General features: G+C 35.5%; 1 protein-coding gene across 1 annotated transcript; it reads right to left on the bottom strand.

The window, feature by feature from the left end:
- Positions 1–8,314: 8,314 nt before the first annotated feature.
- On the bottom strand, positions 8,315–11,760 carry LOC103707180 (tetraspanin-7). Its single transcript, XM_008791578.4, has 2 exons — positions 11,170–11,760; positions 8,315–8,867 (listed from the first exon to the last, which is right to left on the bottom strand). Exons 1-2 carry the CDS (start codon positions 11,668–11,670, stop codon positions 8,550–8,552), a joined length of 819 nt encoding a protein of 272 aa, XP_008789800.2. The 5' UTR covers positions 11,671–11,760; the 3' UTR covers positions 8,315–8,549.
- Between the last annotated feature and the right edge of the window lie 6,713 nt (positions 11,761–18,473).

Raw genomic sequence — 18,473 nt, forward strand, 5'->3', positions numbered from 1 at the left:
AATGAGAGCAAATAATTAATCGATAGTAGCAATATGTAAAGCATTCAAAATTGTATTAAGTAATCTGTTTAACAATTTTATGAAGTGTATGTTGATTTGGGCTTTGCACGCTCAAGGTTTACAGAATTTAGTGTGACGGCCCGGTCAAGGCCCGGTCGGCTTAACTGGCCTGACAAGAGCTTGGCCCAGGCCGTTACGGCCGTTCGGATGCCGGGTTCACTCCGGAGGGGGGCTATAAAAACCCTCGACTCCATCAAGCTCCCACAGCCACCTCCTCCTCCTTCCTTCCTCCTCCTCCATCTGTCTTCCGTTCTCTCCCTCCCGTCCTTTCTTCCTTGTTTCTTCTCTCTCCTTTCTCCCGATTGAGCTCACGGCTACTGAAATTTGTGCCCGCCGGAGATCGGAGCCGTCAGACGCCACCAAAGCCGAGGTAATGCTCTGGACTCCCTTCCTGTGTCATCTTCTTCTTCGCACGACCGAGATCCATGGTCGCCGGCCGAGAAATCGATCGAAAATCGATCGGCAAGAGGACCCTGTTTTATCCTCTATTTTGGCCGAGCTTCTCTTCCTCTTTCTGGCCACCGGCGGTACCGCCTCTGGGCGCCGGACCTCCGGTAGAGGCCACGGCCTCCCTGCTCTCCTCCACGACAGAGCTGTGGCCGTCAGTGAGAGGCCAATGGCCGGAAGTCAAGGAGAGTCTGATTCTCCTATTTTCGGGCTTTTTCCTTTGATTTCCTCGCCGATTGGCCGCCGCCGCCGGACGTCACCACTGCCATCGCCACCTTGCCGGACTGTTGCAGCCACCGCCCTCAGCCACCCCTTTGTTCCTTGCCGTTGCTAAGGGAGAAGAAAGAAGAAAAAGAAGAAGGGAATAGGAGGAGAGAGAGAGAAAGAGAGCTATCTCCTCGTTTCCTCTCTCTTTTCTACTTCCTCTTCTCTGCTTTCTCTCTCCTCTGTCCACTTTCCCTCTCTATCTTCTCTCTCCTCTCTCTACTTTCTCTCTATTGTTCCTATCTCTTCTTTATTTTCTCTCTCCACTTTCTCTCTCTAGAATGTCCAAGGAACCTAGTTTCGATCCAATCGACCTAATTTATGAGCCCGAGTTGACCCCTATAAATGGTCTGGTTCCACCCCAGTGCCCGGGTTGCCTAGTGGACCGATATCCTAGCTCTATTGAATGTCCTTTAAAACTTCTTTGATGAGCCATATTGGTTAACATTAGCCCTGATCAAGACCATGCCCTATAATTTGTTGATCGAGTCACTCAGGTCTGAACTATTCGGAACCACCGAATACTATCATCCGACCAACTGTCTCCTTTCTTATTTCGAATGGAAATTAATCTTGCTTTTAATGTTGTTAATAGGGTTAACTAAATTGTCTAGTAAAGTTTGATGGCTTAAGGCAAAAGAAGTAAGTAAATCTCATACTCCTTACTAGTTTTCGAACTGTAAATAGATCATGTACTCTTTATGATCATGTCTTTCGTACATAAAATTTGCTTGTGGAAATATCATGTTTTTCTTAGAATTATGGATCAGCATGTGTGCTATGAAAATCATGCTCTATTATGAAAAAGAGTTTCATGAATATTGTTGATGAAAATAGCTCTATAATAAATCAGATCATGCCATTTAGTATTTTTCACCTATTTATATTTATATGTATGTTTTAAAAAAAAGATATAAGTTTTCTAAAGGCTCTATGACCGTCTCTAGAAATGGAGGCCAATCGACACTCTAGAACTAAAATCCAATGAAAACGATCATCTGCAAACGGGTTAAAGTTAATAATGAATATCTACTATAAAATCTTGTCGATTATGAAGACGACCTTGTCACGAGTTATAGCAGCTATAGCGTAAATATTTGTGAGCAAGGTTTTGAATTATGATAAGAATATTTATGTATTTATTTGCAAAATGAACTTGAAGCTATGTTTATGGAATATGAATGATTTATGCATGTATGATTTGCTTATAAATTGTTTTATTATACTATATTATGAAATGCTTATTTTTGAATAACTGTTATTTTTCTTAAATGATGCATTGAAATGAAAAACTTATCCTTGATCTAGGAAAGTAGTGTAAGGTTTACTTACTGAGTTATGTCGCTCATACACCTCTGTTTTCATTTTTCTCCACGCAAATAAGATCAGTAAGTTTTAGTAGTATATAGCTAATGATAGGCTTGGCATTGATGTTGGATTTTAGATGCTCTGTACTTCCTTCTCTTTGATGGAAGTTGAACAAATACCATTTTTCTATGATTTGCTATTGTGGGCTTCGTGTTATTTTGGGTTGTATCCTTCGGTAGCACGGCCATGTCATGCTCCGAATCTAGAGCGCGACAAAACATGTGCCGGATCTGGGTCGTGATATTTAGTCCTAATTTATTCAGCTATTTAATACAACTTCAAATAATAATGCATTAAATTTTGAAATTTTAAAATTTAAATGTAATGAGAGCAAATAATTAAATGATAACAGCAATGAGTAGAGCATTCGACATTATATTAAATAAGATAAAATATTTTAATTAATGGAGGATAGCAAATAACTGCTCAGATATGCATTTAATGTGTAGGTTTCGTAATTTTGGAATAGAGTAATTAAAACAAAATAAAGTGTAGTAGTGGGTTTATAAATAGAGTATCAAATATAATTTAAGTATACCATTAATGTTTTAGTGTAGGTTAGAATAAATAAAAGAATTTTATATCCAATATAATAAATTCAGACTTTTGCACAGCATTCAAAGCAGTCGAAATGATTTGTTTTAATTTGAAGAACTATTTTAAATTTTCTTCACTATTTTCAAGCAACAGGAATAACGATATAGTTTTGAAATCTATTTTAATGAATTATGCATGAATTCAGAGCAGAAGATTGTAAAGATTTTATTTGGAAAACTGAATTAAAGCTTCCTGCAAAAATGTCAAAGGAGCAAGTTTGCAAGTTTTAGTGGTTTTGATTCTGATAATTAACTTGAAAAGATTCAAAACATCGTTCAAAATTGAATCTTTTTTTCTTTCTTTTTCCACATCTGTATGTAGAAGAAAGCTAGAAAAAATTCAACAATTTTTTTCCTGCAGAAAAATATTTAACCAAACTACAAGATAACAAATTTCAATACAAACATTCAATAATGAATTACAATCCGGAAACTATATACAAATACTAGCAACTATATATGCAATTTGTTCTTCGAATGTTTATATCTTCTAATAATTATGAAATAAAATTGCTACTATTTGCAATTATTTTTTCAAAGATAACATCATACAAACAAATAATTTTAAAACTAAATAATACAAGAAATTCAAGAAGAATTGGAGAGAATACGTAAAAATACTTCTCTAAGAACAAATTTTGCTGTCTCGTGCATGTGTCAAGTAAAATCATCTCCAAGGAACAATAAATCTGACTTAACCCAAGACCTTCTATCACGAAGGACTAACCCAAAGAACTCTTTCAATTGCTCAAGAAATAAAAGAATAGAGAAAACTAGATAAATGAAATTCGAGAGAGAAGAAAGAAAAATGTCAAGAAAAAGAAGACGAAAAATTCAAGAGAGAAGAAAAAAAGTTCTCGAAAAAAATAGCAGGCTACTTGCACTTCTCAGTTATGTTTGAGATACTGGGCATGAAACTTTAATATAGAGCTCAAGCCAAGCCGAGCAACCATGTGCATGTGGTGGCCAGCCCAAACCCCACAAATCCCAAATAGGCTTGGAATTCTTGGACTTTAATAAGAGGGGTGAAGAGTTCCATAAGTGCAGTCAAATGCAGCTTAAATTGTAAATATAAGCCAATTTACTTGTTTAGATGCCTGCAACTCAAATTGCACACATAATATTGTGTTGCTCGCTAGGCTGCAACTTAATGCTATCTGATGTGCGGTCAAAATAGCCATAGTATGAGTTACAGCCCCTCGAGTAGATATTTTTAATTTTTTTAAAAAAAAATCTCTCCTCTTTCTCCTCCTTCCCTTCCTCTCTCCTTCCCTACCCTTCCCTACCCTGCTCTGGAGTCCCGCCTTCTCACGACCCTCCATGCCATTACCAATCCCTACCACCTATTGGAGGCCCACAACCACATCCTCCATCTCGAACTTCACCATACACCATAGCAAACCTCTCTCTTCTCCTCCTCCTTTTCCTTTCTCCTACCCTACCCAACTCCTAAGTCTCCTCCTCCTTTTCCTTTCTCCTCCCCAACCCTGCTCCTGAGTCCTTTCCCGCGACCAACTTGGATGCTACTACTAGCCCTCATCATCTCCAGGAAACCTATACCACCTCCTCCATCTCGAACTTTACCGTGCTACCCTCCTCCTCTAACTCCATCTCTTCGTCCTTCACTTCCCACCCCCTCCACCCCTCTCCTCCTCCTTCTTTGCCCTCGTTATGGTATATACCTTCACCCCCACCACCTTCTGTGCTCAACTTAGCATTTGCTCATAAGATGTTTGACGAAATGTCTATCAGAGATGCCTTTCTTTTTCCCAGACTCATCCAAACACAAAAAATGAACCTCCTTATTAATCAACTAATACAACACGAGTTGCAATGCAACTTAAGTTGCAAAGCAACTTGAGTTCCCGCTAACTTCAACTATAAAGTTCCAAACAGCCCCTAAATACGAGTCTATTTGCATTAAAATATCCAATGTGGGGTTATCAAATAAAGGGCTTAAAAATTTGAACTTTTTCAAAAGAAAAAACTTTTCTAACACGACTTTCATGTAGCACTTGCGAACTCAGTGGGGCTGTGGCAAGTGAGTATTTAACGTTCTTATTTCTAATTAATTTTTATCTAGAATCTGTCCCCTTTTATCCATGTGACTTCTAACAGGATCTGTTTCCTGAAACTTTATGTTTTTGGATCTTCAGGGCTCTAACAGGACCAAGAAACATAACTAGCAAGCTTCATATGATGCTTCGCTGCTGTTGAAAGAGCTGCTACTGCTTACTAAAACAAATGATTACTAGGTTGTCTTCTTTCATCTAATATCTTGCTCATGTTCGCCGTATATACTTCAAAAAAATTACAGGCGATGAAAAGACACAAACTCCTAATCAGGATTCACCAACGTAGTCCAAATCCAATCTCATGCGTCAGACTTGCATGTAAGTAGCTACAAGATCCCCACTTGACACCAACTTTTTTATTGACAAAATTGGATTGAGATTAGGCAATGTTCTTAGATTAATGGTTATGTCCCCGATTACATGGCATACAAGAGTAGAGCTATACATTGGTCCAGTGCAAAAAAAATTGGTCAGCAATTAAGCAACCTGCGATAAGAGTTTGTATGGGACTCAAAGCTCAGTACGTCGGTTAATCAGATCATCAAATTAAGTTGATTAATTTCATGAGGCCAGATCAAGGATAGGCCCATGATTTCTTCTCAAAGAAAAACAGAAAAAAATGGTATAGGCCCCGTGATATTAATTCATGGAAAACTTCAAAATTGCTTGATATCCAAGATGTTTTCTTTATGAGCTGCACATAGGTCTCTTCAGTTCTCGGCCAACAACTTGTCCCAGCGTTGAGGCAGTGGAGAAGGCCTAATTCTGTAGTTTTTGAACAGAGAGAGAGAGAGTTTCTTAGTTTTTGAAGAGAACCAAATGCTCAGGCCTACAATTAGAAGAGTAGTTTTTCACCTACGCTCCTGCATGCATGTTCAAGGGAAATAATCTTTAAAAGAAAGACTAGAACATATATTTATATACAAGATAAAGTTTTTGGCTATATCTATTTGTATATATATGGAGATAATCAGAGCTGAATAGTTGATTTGTTATATTGTTGAGTGCTTGATATTTAATAAAATTAATATTTTGTTCAAGATCTCAACCAAAATGAGAAACATGAGCCATGCCCATCTTAAATTATTGCATTCTGACAACCATAGAAACCCCCAATCTCCACCATATTAGCAACCTGACGCCCGATGGTCATCTTACTGCTCTTCCATGAGTCACTCTCTAAGCATCTCTGTTAACCACTCACTCTACAGGACACAGTAACAATCACTGAGCCTACTACCATCTAATTAGCTGCATTGCCTTGTTGTTGTCACCCGTGCAAGGCTATCTTGGAGACACTTTTACATAATTCTTATGGGCTCCACAGTTGCTACCATGGCCTCTTCCAGATAAATTCCATATCCTCCCACACTTACCACCATGTTCATACATATTTTCCACAAAGGACAAGGAGGAACAAGTCAGATAGGTCTTTAAGAAAGTCAGAGGGAAGTTGGGAAAAGAATTTGTAAATATTATTATTGATTAAAAAGAATTAATAAGAGACTTGACAAGTTGTCATATTTTAAGTTGATATATTGGAGAAGTCAAGAAGAATGGCTGAAGTTTTAGGAATAATTATTTGTGTTGGAGGAGCGATTCTAATGGCATTGTTCAAAGGACCAAGGCTTCTAAAATTTGGATTGAAAAGAGCAGGTGAGGACTGGGTGATTGGTTGCCTTTTTCTCTGTGGGAGTAGTTGTTGCTCACTTTGGCTGATTCTACAGGTTACCACTTCACTGGCCTTAGATAAAGCAAGGTACTACTAGTAAGTCAGCATTTGATAAGATGAATTTTTTACAAAGGAAAATGATTGTGTAAAATCTCTAGCATTACATTTTTATAGCTTTTGTTTGTTAATTAGTCAAGAGGAATGGTAGGAGGAAAAGCTTGAAAAGTTGTTTATTATTTTCAGAGCAGCGAGAGTTAATTTTGCATATGTTTCATATCTGAAAACTTAGCAAAATATGCAACATAGATTCTCTGTATATTTTTTTTGCTTTGCGAGGAAAATACCTTTACAACAGAGGGCTGTGCCTGCGAGCCTAGCTATCTCTCTGGGAAGATACAACTCGACGAATTAGTCTTCTATGGAAGTTCGGTATCACTCGAGGTCTCTCGAGCCTTGCCGGGCCGTCAGAGCGGGACTTCTTTGGTAAAAAGAACTTGAATAACTTCGTTTTTCTGGAGGAGTCGAACCTGTTGAAGCTCAAAGCTTACAATTCCCCACTCACTAACGCTCACAAGGAACGATTATTGATATACTGTTAATTTTCCAGCTTAAGAGGCTTGTAGGCCATGTTATGGGGCAAAGCTAAAGATTTGTGAGGAAACAAGTAATTAGACAGATCCACAAGAATGTCCCCGGAAAGATTCCAATCACAATGAGAAAAATTAGAAGAAACACCAAGAATCAAAAGATTTTTAATTTCAGTGTGCCTTTTGCTAGGCATTAGCCCCTCATTAACTTCAATCAAAATAATATTTTATGCTCTGGATATGTCATGCCTGAATTTTTGTTATTACATAGTTAAAAGTCCTTCGCAAGGAATATCTCACTCTCTAGTGCACTGCAGAGGCCTTTCACTTGATAAGCCCTACTAGAATATTAGAAATTAGAACATCTTGGTATGATTTCCAAGATGATTTCCACCTAGCATGATTATGAGAACTTGGTAAAACACCAACTCAATTGATGATGTTGCTCTGTTTGGGCAATTCTTTGTGAAAACTTTGCACACCTCGACCAAGTCTCCAACTCATGATGACTTCCCATCCTTCCCATTCTGGCTTTTGGTCTGCATCATCGAACAGGGGACTAGTTGACAATTTTCAACACACTTAATGCAGCCCAGCCTGTTAAATTTTCCAGGTTCAAACTTCCCTTCTGACTTCAGAGTTTAATACAATGTTCTAGATTTTTGGTATCATATGAATGTATGTGACTGACTAACTAATCCAAAATGTATATTCTCTAAGTTTTTTAATCTTTTGGTTTCACATGAACAATCCCTTATCAACTTCAATGGAAGATAGTTACATGTAGGTTTACATGTGCCTGTCTGCCTTCAAGATATCCAAGTTCTGCTGAAGATAACAATAAAGTTTAGGATAATTGGCATAATTCAGATGCATTAAAACTTAGATGCACCTTCAAAACAAGCTCTCTTTCTGTTCCCTTCATGTTCCAATTTCCATTGGCATCATAATTGGCATCTTTAAAGTTGTGTTCTACAAGGTGCCTGCCAACTAATTAATTTTAGCTATGATTGATGCTCTTTCAAAGTATAGGACTGGAGCTGTGGATCTCAGGCATATACCCCAAACACCAGCTTCTAGAAGAGCTATTCTGCATATAAAAATTCAAACTCTCAAGCCTAATCCAACCAAAACACTCTGTCTAACCCTGAAATGCAACAACCTCGCCTACTACTCACTGGTTATGCACCAAAACAACTATAAACAAATGTTTTGATGTCAAAAGGCTTGAAATTTCCAATGATCTACGAACCTACCAATATGCTGGCCTTCCATTGGAAGAAAGAAAATTAATGGTTCAAGTCTTCCACCTTATCCACCCAATCAAACAAATTCCACATTGCCCTGGCCTCTGCTTCCTATCAATAATTGAACTGCTAAAACAACCAAGCAGCATAGACTTTGCATGGGAAAAATCATTAAATAGGTACTCAGGCAAATGAGAACAAAGAGAAGCATTAATAGGAGAAACCATCACCCTCTAGGCATATCCTCCTTTCCATCTTGGGTAAGCATTGTCATGCCTGTTGTTCCTGAAGGCACAGCATCCAACAGAGTAGACAACAATAAGGAAGATGAGGAAGACGATGTTCGCGATCGCAACCTTCTTCCAGTCATTCTTGATGTTGGCGAGGACCCCTGCCTTGCAAGATTGGCAGTTATAGCAGAGGACAGATGGATAGTTTTGCCATGTATTGCAGTCTGAATTATTAGAAGAGGTAAAATCAGCAGGTTTATCCCAAACTGTTCCATTCCGGTAGGTGAAGTTGCATTCAGTGGGAGGCTTGCAGCATTCAGACTGTATAAACAAAACAGGCAGAAATATCTTATCTAAGTTTAACAAAGTAGACAAGAATTGAGATTTCGGTCAGTTGCATGATGCAATATTGGATCATAATTTAAACATATGGAGAAACCACATCCATGGACACATGACAATAATCACCAGTATCATAATGCCAATGCTGAGGTCGTGACCACTTAACTAGGAACCAGTAAATGCATCCTCATTTTGTAAGATGTCCTCCTTCCATACCTTTCTAAATCAATATGCCCTATGGTAAGGATGTAACTCTTATTAAAAAGGTGTATGCTGAAGTCTCTTGCCATCAAATTCAGCCCCCCATCTAAAATAATCCTACAAAAAGCATCACATGCATCCGTACTAAGTCCAAGGTTTTGTTTTCTACTTCACCTGAAACTGGTCCACCAATAATATGATATTCTAAAGATATTTTATAGTCATCTTACCGTATCCAAACACGAAAGAATAGAACTTCAGAATGGAAGTCAGTTTTGGGACATTAAAGAAAGACTGATAAGCTCACATTTAAAGGAAATAACAGGATTGGAATTGAGGAGGGCCCTAGCACATGAAAGTTGAATGCCATTTTGATTAGATTAAGCCACCAACAGGTATGAAAAAATTATCAACAGCTTTCAGGTACAGATACTAGTTGTCTCTAATAGCAGTAAACAAAAAAACTACACAGTTTTCTTAATGAATGGATGCAATCTAAAATCCATTATTTAACAGGTCTACTTGAGTAATTTGTATCAGTAGTTAGAAACCATTAGGAGGATCGCACAGACCGTACGTATTTCCAAAGCAATATATTATAAAAAACTTTGTAGTCGCAAAAATCAAAATTGACATGTCCCAAAATTTCAGCCGCGAACAAGGCTCTAAATTTTGAAAACTTTCGGAACTTGCTAAAAAGCCCCACATGGGAGGTGTTGCAATAACGGCAACAACCAAATTTCTAGGACTCGAAAGATTTCTCAAGAACATCCTCGATGTCAGTCAAAGTTTGCAACTTGGTTTTTGTATAAATAAATTGATAAATAAATAAACTTCAACAGTTAGATTGAACAGCATGATTAAAAAGAATATAACCATTAACAGAACTCTTATTGAAGAAGGCCTCAGAAAAACTGAAAGTTAAGAATAAGGGGTAATCAATCTAGACTTGAGGATTACCCAATTTTATGAATCACGTTAAGCCATGTTGTTTTTGAAAAACTCAAAACACCAGAGAATATTACAATAAAATATACCCATGGAGACAGAAAATTTATCTGGACTCAATTTATGACATGTATAAGACTTAATTTAAGGTCTACATAATCAGTGTGGACATCCTGCAAAAAATTCAAACTTAAATATCATGATCATCTAGAATTCTAGATCTCAAACTGCCGAACATGTGGCAGTAAAATCAAAAATTTGGAACAAAAGGAAAACAAGACACATAGATAAGTTCCCCAAGATCTACTAACCTATAAAACCAATATCGATCAATGAACCCCAAAGAAAAAAAACAAAGAAAGAAATTCACAACAACATTAGAATGCCTAGGAAATTCATTAAAAGGATTACCAAAGAAAAAAAAAAGCAAATTCAACAGGAAACACCCAAGTATCAAGCAAGGACCTTTAACAAAAACCGCCAAAAAACAAAAGGTACCCATAAAACTACCAAAAACACACAGCCGGAAAGCGGTTCCCAAGGAAAAGAATGATTTATATGGAAACAATACACAGAAGAAAAAAAAAAGGCTACATCTCCGGATGACCAAACAGAAACCTAAAAAGAAAACGAAATACACACAGAAAACCATTTGTAGAGATGAGACAAGGAAGGCAAATATAAAGCAACTCACCAAACCATCAGAAAGCTTTTGCATGTCATAAGACTACACCAAGAAACAGAAGATCCATGAACCAAAACCATCACTTTGGCACGTCAGTTTGGCCAGGGAACAAAAAAAAGTGTTAAAACAAAGAAAGAAAAAGAAAGCAAGATCCAAAATGAAAAAAGTATTTTATAAGACCATGGATCAATACCACCTCGAATATTGATAGGTTAGCGCAGATGAATCCATGTTCCGAAAATATAAAGAGAATCGGAGACAAGAGAAGAGAGAAAGTAAAGATTATTGTTTGACCATCTTGACGAAAAAAAGAGATTTTGGTCGATGAATCCATGCTCCAAAAGGACCAAAACCATCAAAAAATAATCAATAAAGTAACAGTACCCATAGGAAAAGAAAAGGATCAAATTTTTAACCTTTCTTTCAGAAGATCGAAGAAGACTATACCTGGGTCGGCGAGAGGTTGTTGTTGATGAACTCATCAAGCGTCTGGTTCTTCTCCTGCAAACTCTTGCAGACGTTGCTATCCTGCAAGCAGCTCCGGATCTTGCGCCAGTTCCCCTCGTTCTCGACCCGCTTCTGGAGCCAGTGGGAGTAGTCCCCAAGGCGGTACTCCTTGTATCCCCGGCCAGAGACGATCTCGCCTGCGCCGCGGTTGGTGACGACGAAGGCGAAGACGGTGAAGCAGAAGAGGAGGACGATGAGGAGGAACATCACGAGGAGGTAGAGCCAGAGGAGGCAGGAGACGCGGCCGCAGGCGCCGAAGAGCCCCGCGAGGGACACGAGGAGGAGGAAGACGCCGAGGACGATGACGGGCCGCTCCAGGAACTTCTCGCAGTCGGTGTGGGCGCGGTGGCTCAGCCAGATTCCGGCGCCCAGGATGGGGATGGAGAGGAGCAGCGTCAAGATGTTCAAGATCCCGATCAGATTGTTGCTCACCCGCACCATCCTCTTTTTTCTATCTCTTTTATTTCTTTCTGGCCTCCGGTGGGTGAGGGAAGGATTGGAGGACCGTTGGGAGGGAGGGAGGGAGGTAGGAAGAGGGAGGAGCCAAGGGGTAGGAGAGTGGAGATGGAGGAGTATTTATAGGAGTCGGATGGAAAGGAGACTTCCTTTCTGAACTGGGAGGACCACGTAGCCAGATGGTGGGCCTGGCCCAGTGGGCTCCACAGAATTAAAAAAAGAGAAATATTTTGATTTAGATATTTCCATTTTAGAGATATCCTAAAGCCATGCCTTAGACATCATGAGAGGTGGTAAGCAAGATTTAGTATCAATACCGACCATATCAGCATACTGATATTGTAATAGAATGATATGGTACCAAGATCCTCTTTGTCCCTCCATATTGTAAACTTTGTTTGAATTTATTTTAACAAAATTTTAGTATATTTAAATTAGTAGATCAAATCAAAAAGTTAATTTAATTTCAAGAATTGCAAATAGTAAACTGAAGTTGTGATGTGTCTATAATAGTGGGATTGATATCATTTATAAAACATGATCTATGTGATGGGACAAGGGATTTTTTTTTTCTTCACTTCATTCTCTCATTTCGTGTATTTATTGAGCATCGGGTCTTCTTGATTTGATAAAACGTCCGATTGGGCCGGGCGCTACATTAAGAGGTTGTGAAAAAGAGAGAGCGGCTTGGAAGGCGAAGGTACATCATTATCCGTTTGGTTTGCGGGAGATGAAAAGAAAAAAATATGGTCAAAAAAAAAAAGCTTAACTTTGATCGAAGTATTTTTTTTAAAAAAAGTATTTTATAGAAATAGGATATGAAAAATTTTAATTCCTACCCGCTAAGAATTAGGTTAATTTTTTTCCCGAAATATATTCTTAAGCTTTTAAATAAAATATGTAACATCTTTTTCTTTATTAGAAGTATAATAGATACATTACATAACTTTTCCAGAAAAGTGGATGCTCAACCAAACTGTGCCACTTTTTTATGATTAACTAAATATACAAAAATTATTGTTTCAGACATTATATATCCAAGTATCAACTTTTTATAAAAAAATATTTTAGTAAAAAAAAAATTGCAAACCAAACAAATCCCATATGTTGCTTAAGATGAAGTCAAGAACCGGGCACTGGTGCATACTGAAACCCTTGTATATTATGACCCCGCAGCATTTTAAAGGCATAAACCACTGCACGATAAGGAATTTTACAGGTAGAGATGCGGTTGCTTCAACGGGCTAAGTGTTAATATCTCCATTCCTTGGAACACGCTCCCTTACAAACTATGAAAATGCAAAGGCTTTTAGATTGAATATAATTTGTGATGCGCATCCAGGCCAGCCACAACTCACCAGAAGGACCAACGAAGATGCCAACATGTGGTTGATCAGGAGCAAGTACTTGGTGGGTGCATATCATGAGCTCCCCAAGATTGGCCGTATCCTAGCCAGAGGCCCTAGTGATCATGAAATCCTACCAATGTGACAAGCATAACGTTATCCGCATGCGAAACATTTACGCCTGATGTCCAAGTCATACCCAGTTCAGTCATTTTTGGTTGGTCCATGTGCCCTAATTCTTCGATGGTAGGTAAACTCCTTCATCCTTATAATTAATAAAAAGAGGGAAACCCAGGAGGTAAGTGCTCAAGATGTCCTAACAGACTGTGAAAGAATCTCCTTCTGTTTCCTAAGCATCATTCTAATTTAGGCATCGGAGAGTCCCCCACCGAATACGCTCTAGCCAGAGGACTTCTTTGTTTATGCTGTTTTAGGTCAGAGTGCGGCCACCCAATAAGAATCCTAATAACGGTCGTATGCTGCACGCCCTCTTCGATCCCAAGCGAAGCAACCGACAGCCGAGCTCTCTAGTGTCGTCGTGCCTCTCAACGCTTTGCCTAGGACAGAAGTGGCAACAATCTGAATTACTGAAATAATAGGTATAGATTGATTTGTTGGGTATTTTCTTTTTGAATTTTGATATCTATATCTTTATAGACACTTCTACTGAACCAAATATATCGGGCTTGATTTGGGAAGATCATTTGGTCACGCATCGTACATGCTGAAGTTTTCAATGATCTCAATCAAGGTGGATATGCCACTTGTTTTCTCTGAGTATGTTCACAAGTTTTTGCGCATCTTTTTTGCCCTTTTCTTTCTCAAAAGCATTTCTAAATGTCAAAACCTATGAGTTGTACGAAGGTAAATTTAGTTAAAGTTGTTGAGGATAGTCTCTAGAACTAATTAAGTTTAAATAAAGAAAGATTAGTGTAACAATTTGGTGGAACGAATGTTGTGAAAATTGCATCCTTGACTTAAAATATGGGTACCGTCAATTATTCAAGATATTTGATTACTAGTATTCAAATATGCTCAAAATGTCAATTTGATATTTCAGACTCCTCAATTGTCACTCCTCTCGAGATATTGTTGTTATACATATTAGTTAAATATTTGGACAATAATCTCTCCCTTTTCTCCTTTCTTTACTAAATAATTTTGCAAGTTCTCTCTTCACGTTTTGGTATGCATAAGATAAATCTGCAACACCTAGGATATGAAATTTGTTGCCATTTATTTGCTTGTAATATACTTTTTTAATAAACCAAATATACTTTACTTGCTATTTTTTTAATAATTTGGATAACCAACCAACTTGATCTTAATTGGGTTGTGTGGGTCAGTCCAACATTAATCAGTTTGGTTAATATTCTAAAAGTCGAGAAATGATTGGAATTCAGTCAGTTATAGTTTAGCTTATAACCTAGGCCTGAGAACAAGTCAGATAAAATCCGACCAAATCTATTTTGTATCCAATTTGGATCAAATTCAGATAAAAATTATAGTATCTAATCAGATCCAGATCCAAATTTAGATAATTATTTATAACTTTTAAGGATCCACATGATTCATCCAGATATTTGGTAATTGGAAGCCCAGCCTATAAGGAATAAAGTTCTTTAAAGAAAAATATTAAACCGAAGACAACCAGGTTAAAATACAATAACCCAAACATCGAATCACAATATGTTGTTGCTAATTTATAAAGCACTAGTATTTTTAACCTATTGAAAAGCATTAAAGTCATTAAAAAAGCCATTTCATGAATTCATATATATTATGATATTTCATATTTTAATCATTATTTTTATAAAAAATGAATATTTTTTTATAATAATAAAAATTTAATTATAGATATTTTCAAAACTTTATTGCTAAATATATTTAGAAAATATTAGTAACTTCAATGTACTCCTATATTTGTATATAATTTTTCTTATAAGCTATCTAAAAAAAAAGATAATTCATGATTATTTGTTATTTTTGCTATAAATACAGAATAATGATAATATTTGATAAAAAATTAATATTTTTATATTATATTTTGTTATAAATAATCTAAATTTTATATTTTAATACAATTCAGTTGAACCAGTAACTTGGACTCTTGACCAAATCAGTTTTCATGCAAAATTAATAACTATGCCTTAAATCTTTAGTTATCTTATATAATCACATAATATTTGCATAGTGAATTATGTTACTATCCTTTATAATTATATATTAATGTTAATTTTCATCATTAAGTTCTACTAAAAATTTAATTTATATTAAATAATATCCAACTTATACATGACTTGCATATATATCTACTTAAGACAAATATGGATATACTTAATATCCCATTCATATCCGTATCCATTCACAACAAACAAAAATAATACCAACACGATGCACAAGGAGATAATGAAAATTTAAATAAATTTATGTCATAGAAGGATAAATAAAATCTCAAAAAATATATTAAAATTTTATTATAAGTGAATATATTAAATAATTACTGATCATTTAGGCTTTAAAATCTCACTTCAAAGATTAATACTCATGGAAAAGACAAATTGTTTTAATAGAACAATTGAACGTTTGTAGTATGATAAATAAATATTTGCTTATGTCAAGATATCTGATCCTTTTTTATTTGATCCAGAAAATTATGATTCCTTCTTTTCTGAACTTGAGCTGTTGTTTTCGTTTGGTTAGAGTTTGAATCAAGTACATCTTGCGATTATTTCAAAACAATAGGGAAAAAACTAGCAATGTTTATATATTTTAAATGATCAAGTAGAGAAATAGTATAGTTATAATGAAAATATAGCACAATTAGACCTTGAGGATGAGGAGTTGTTTGTTGAGAATGTTCAAGCAAAAATATAACATTCCAACAGTTTTCTCTTAAAATTTTTTTAAAAAATTTATTGGTCCACCCTCCTATCATCTAGGCATGAAACAGCTTAATTAAAAGATATCATGGTTATACTATCTCTTAAGTATATATTATATAGTTTGCTAATAGGTTTTCTCATGAAGATTTCACCATTTATATCAAAATTAGTTAAAGCAAGTTCTCCCATACGATCATATATTTTAATATATATGAGATTCCTAGAATCGAAAAAGAAAATGGCTGCTAACTTTTTCTAAATATTTAGCAAATTGTAAATTTCTTACTTTAATGATGTTGGTGGATTTTTAATAAACTATTAGTTTTATTTATTTCATACATATCATTGATGTCGCAAATTGTGTTGGAGAATTTAAATACAGAATTTTTATTCCATAGATCGTTGCAGGCAACACAATAGCTTGCCTTAAGTTTAGAAAAACACCAAGCCCCACTTCTAGCTACAACAATCAAGTTTCGGGCTTCCAATGCTTTCAATTTTTACATATAATACTTCAACTAGTCCCATTATAAGAACCAATGAGTAATTGAAAGAAAAAATAGAAAAGCTATTAAGCTTAGGCCATTGATGTAATAAAAACCTCATTATTTATGGAAAATAATATAATAATGACCCTCCTAATTGCTTCGATCGCCATGACACTTACTGGAACATTAAATACACAAAGAAATAGAGGTGAGGATTTTTCTTTTGACCTCCCACTTGGTTCAATCGCCATGACATCCGCTGGCATATCAAATGTAGGAAGAATTAGGGTCGATAATTTTTGGAATTTTTTCACTTATGTTTTTTCAGTGGAATGTAGCAGATTGTTTTTAATGGAATATAAAATGTTTTTTCTATATGTTTTTAACGGGTTCTGCATGAATCTCCTGAAAGGAAGTTAATTTTTTCATTCCCATATGTTTTCTGCATCGAAGAAAATAATTTTTAGTAAGAAAGTATTATGTTAATAATACTTTCCTAAAAAGAAACTAATTTGCGATAGGAAATAATATGTTAAGAAGAGTGATACATTCAATTTTTGATGGACTCTAAATGGCTTTCTAAAATAATTTTTCCTAAAAGAAAATTAATTTTTCTATAGTACATTCTATTATTTTTATTCCCATATTTTTTTCTGCAACGTGATGTTTACAGAGGTGAGGATTTTTCCTAGTTTTCTTGCATTTTTTATGGAATGTAACAGATTTTTTATTTTTTTTTGCATGTTTTTTCAGATTTTTTCCATGTTAAATTTAGGTAGGATTTAGCATGATTTTTCTAAAAGGAAGTTCATTTTTTACATTTACATGTTCTTTCTGCATGTTAATAATACTTTCCTATTGTACCTAAGAAATTAATAATTTCCTAAAATAAAAAGAGTACAGTTAATTTGAAATTTATGATATGGTATATATGATGGACTCCAAATGGATTCCTAAAAATTTTTTTTCCTTAAAGGAAGTTAATTTTTCTATACTATATTCTATAATTTTTCCTTTCCATGTTTTTCCCCGTGTGGTAATAATTCAAATTTTCCTAAGATTACTTTATAATAATATCTTAAGAATACTTTTCTAAAAGGAAGGTAATTCAAAAAGGAAATTTATTTTCTCCTTCTCATATTTCTTTGCATGGAGGAAAATAACTTTTTCTAAAATAATATTTTTTATTCTATAATTTTTCCTTTCCTTTTTTTTTTCATGATGATTCAATTACACCAGAGTTGGTTGGTTGACATATATAACATATATAGTTATACTTAACATATTTTAGATAACTTTAACATATGTCGATAATTTAGTTTTAAATATTTTTGGATATTGCAAATAAATTTTCTATATTTTTAAAATCTTCATGAATTTTGGAAAGAGGTTGACTTTTCTTTCTTCATTAGATTTAATAAGTCTAGAAAAAGATATGGATAGAAATAATGAATATATCAATATCATTAGATATTGATGACTTTTCTTTCTTCAAAAGATATGGAAAGAGGTTGACTTTTCTTTCTTTCATTAGATTTAATAATGAATATATCAATATCCAATCCGTTTCCGACCTATATTCTAACCTATATTCTAACCTAAATCAAGCCGGCCCATTTGCACCCTTACTCCAACGTTATAGGTCTAATTTATGCGTTAGTTCTTGGATGGTCTACTTTCAGCTTCACAGTGCACTAGAATCATGTATTGGTTAGAGGCTGAGTGCCCATGGGTACAAAGAGCTTCCAATCTAATGACAAGTTCTTGGACATTAATATCATACAAGATATCCGGCACCTTTACAAGACATAATTGTTAAACTTTTGCAATTTGATGGCAGGTCTCTGTTGGTTCTATGTCTTGTATCGACTGTTTCCCCTCATTCCATTGCTAAAATTCTGGAGAGACTCTTTAATCTTCTTCCAACAAAAGTTCTAGATTTAATCTCTGCGCCTTTCTTCTTTGACTAATGTAAAACCAAGCGAACATCGACAGAAATATAAAGAAATTGCTCAGTCCTTGTCTTCTTGGGTGGAAATTGCATCTTGTCACAATAAGATGAATTTTGA

Source organism: Phoenix dactylifera, chromosome 1 (assembly GCF_009389715.1).
Source record: "Phoenix dactylifera cultivar Barhee BC4 chromosome 1, palm_55x_up_171113_PBpolish2nd_filt_p, whole genome shotgun sequence".
NCBI classification, from domain to species: domain Eukaryota; kingdom Viridiplantae; phylum Streptophyta; class Magnoliopsida; order Arecales; family Arecaceae; genus Phoenix; species Phoenix dactylifera.

What these genes read in the sequence shown, in the direction of transcription:
- LOC103707180 (XM_008791578.4), bottom strand. Translation starts at nt 11,670, where the DNA reads ATGGTGCGGGTGAGCAACAATCTGATCGGGATCTTGAACATCTTGACG. An exon ending in ACAACCTCTCGCCGACCCAG is followed by an intron (nt 8,868 to 11,169) that starts GTATAGTCTTCT and finishes TTGTTTATACAG; the next exon opens with TCTGAATGCTGCAAGCCTCC.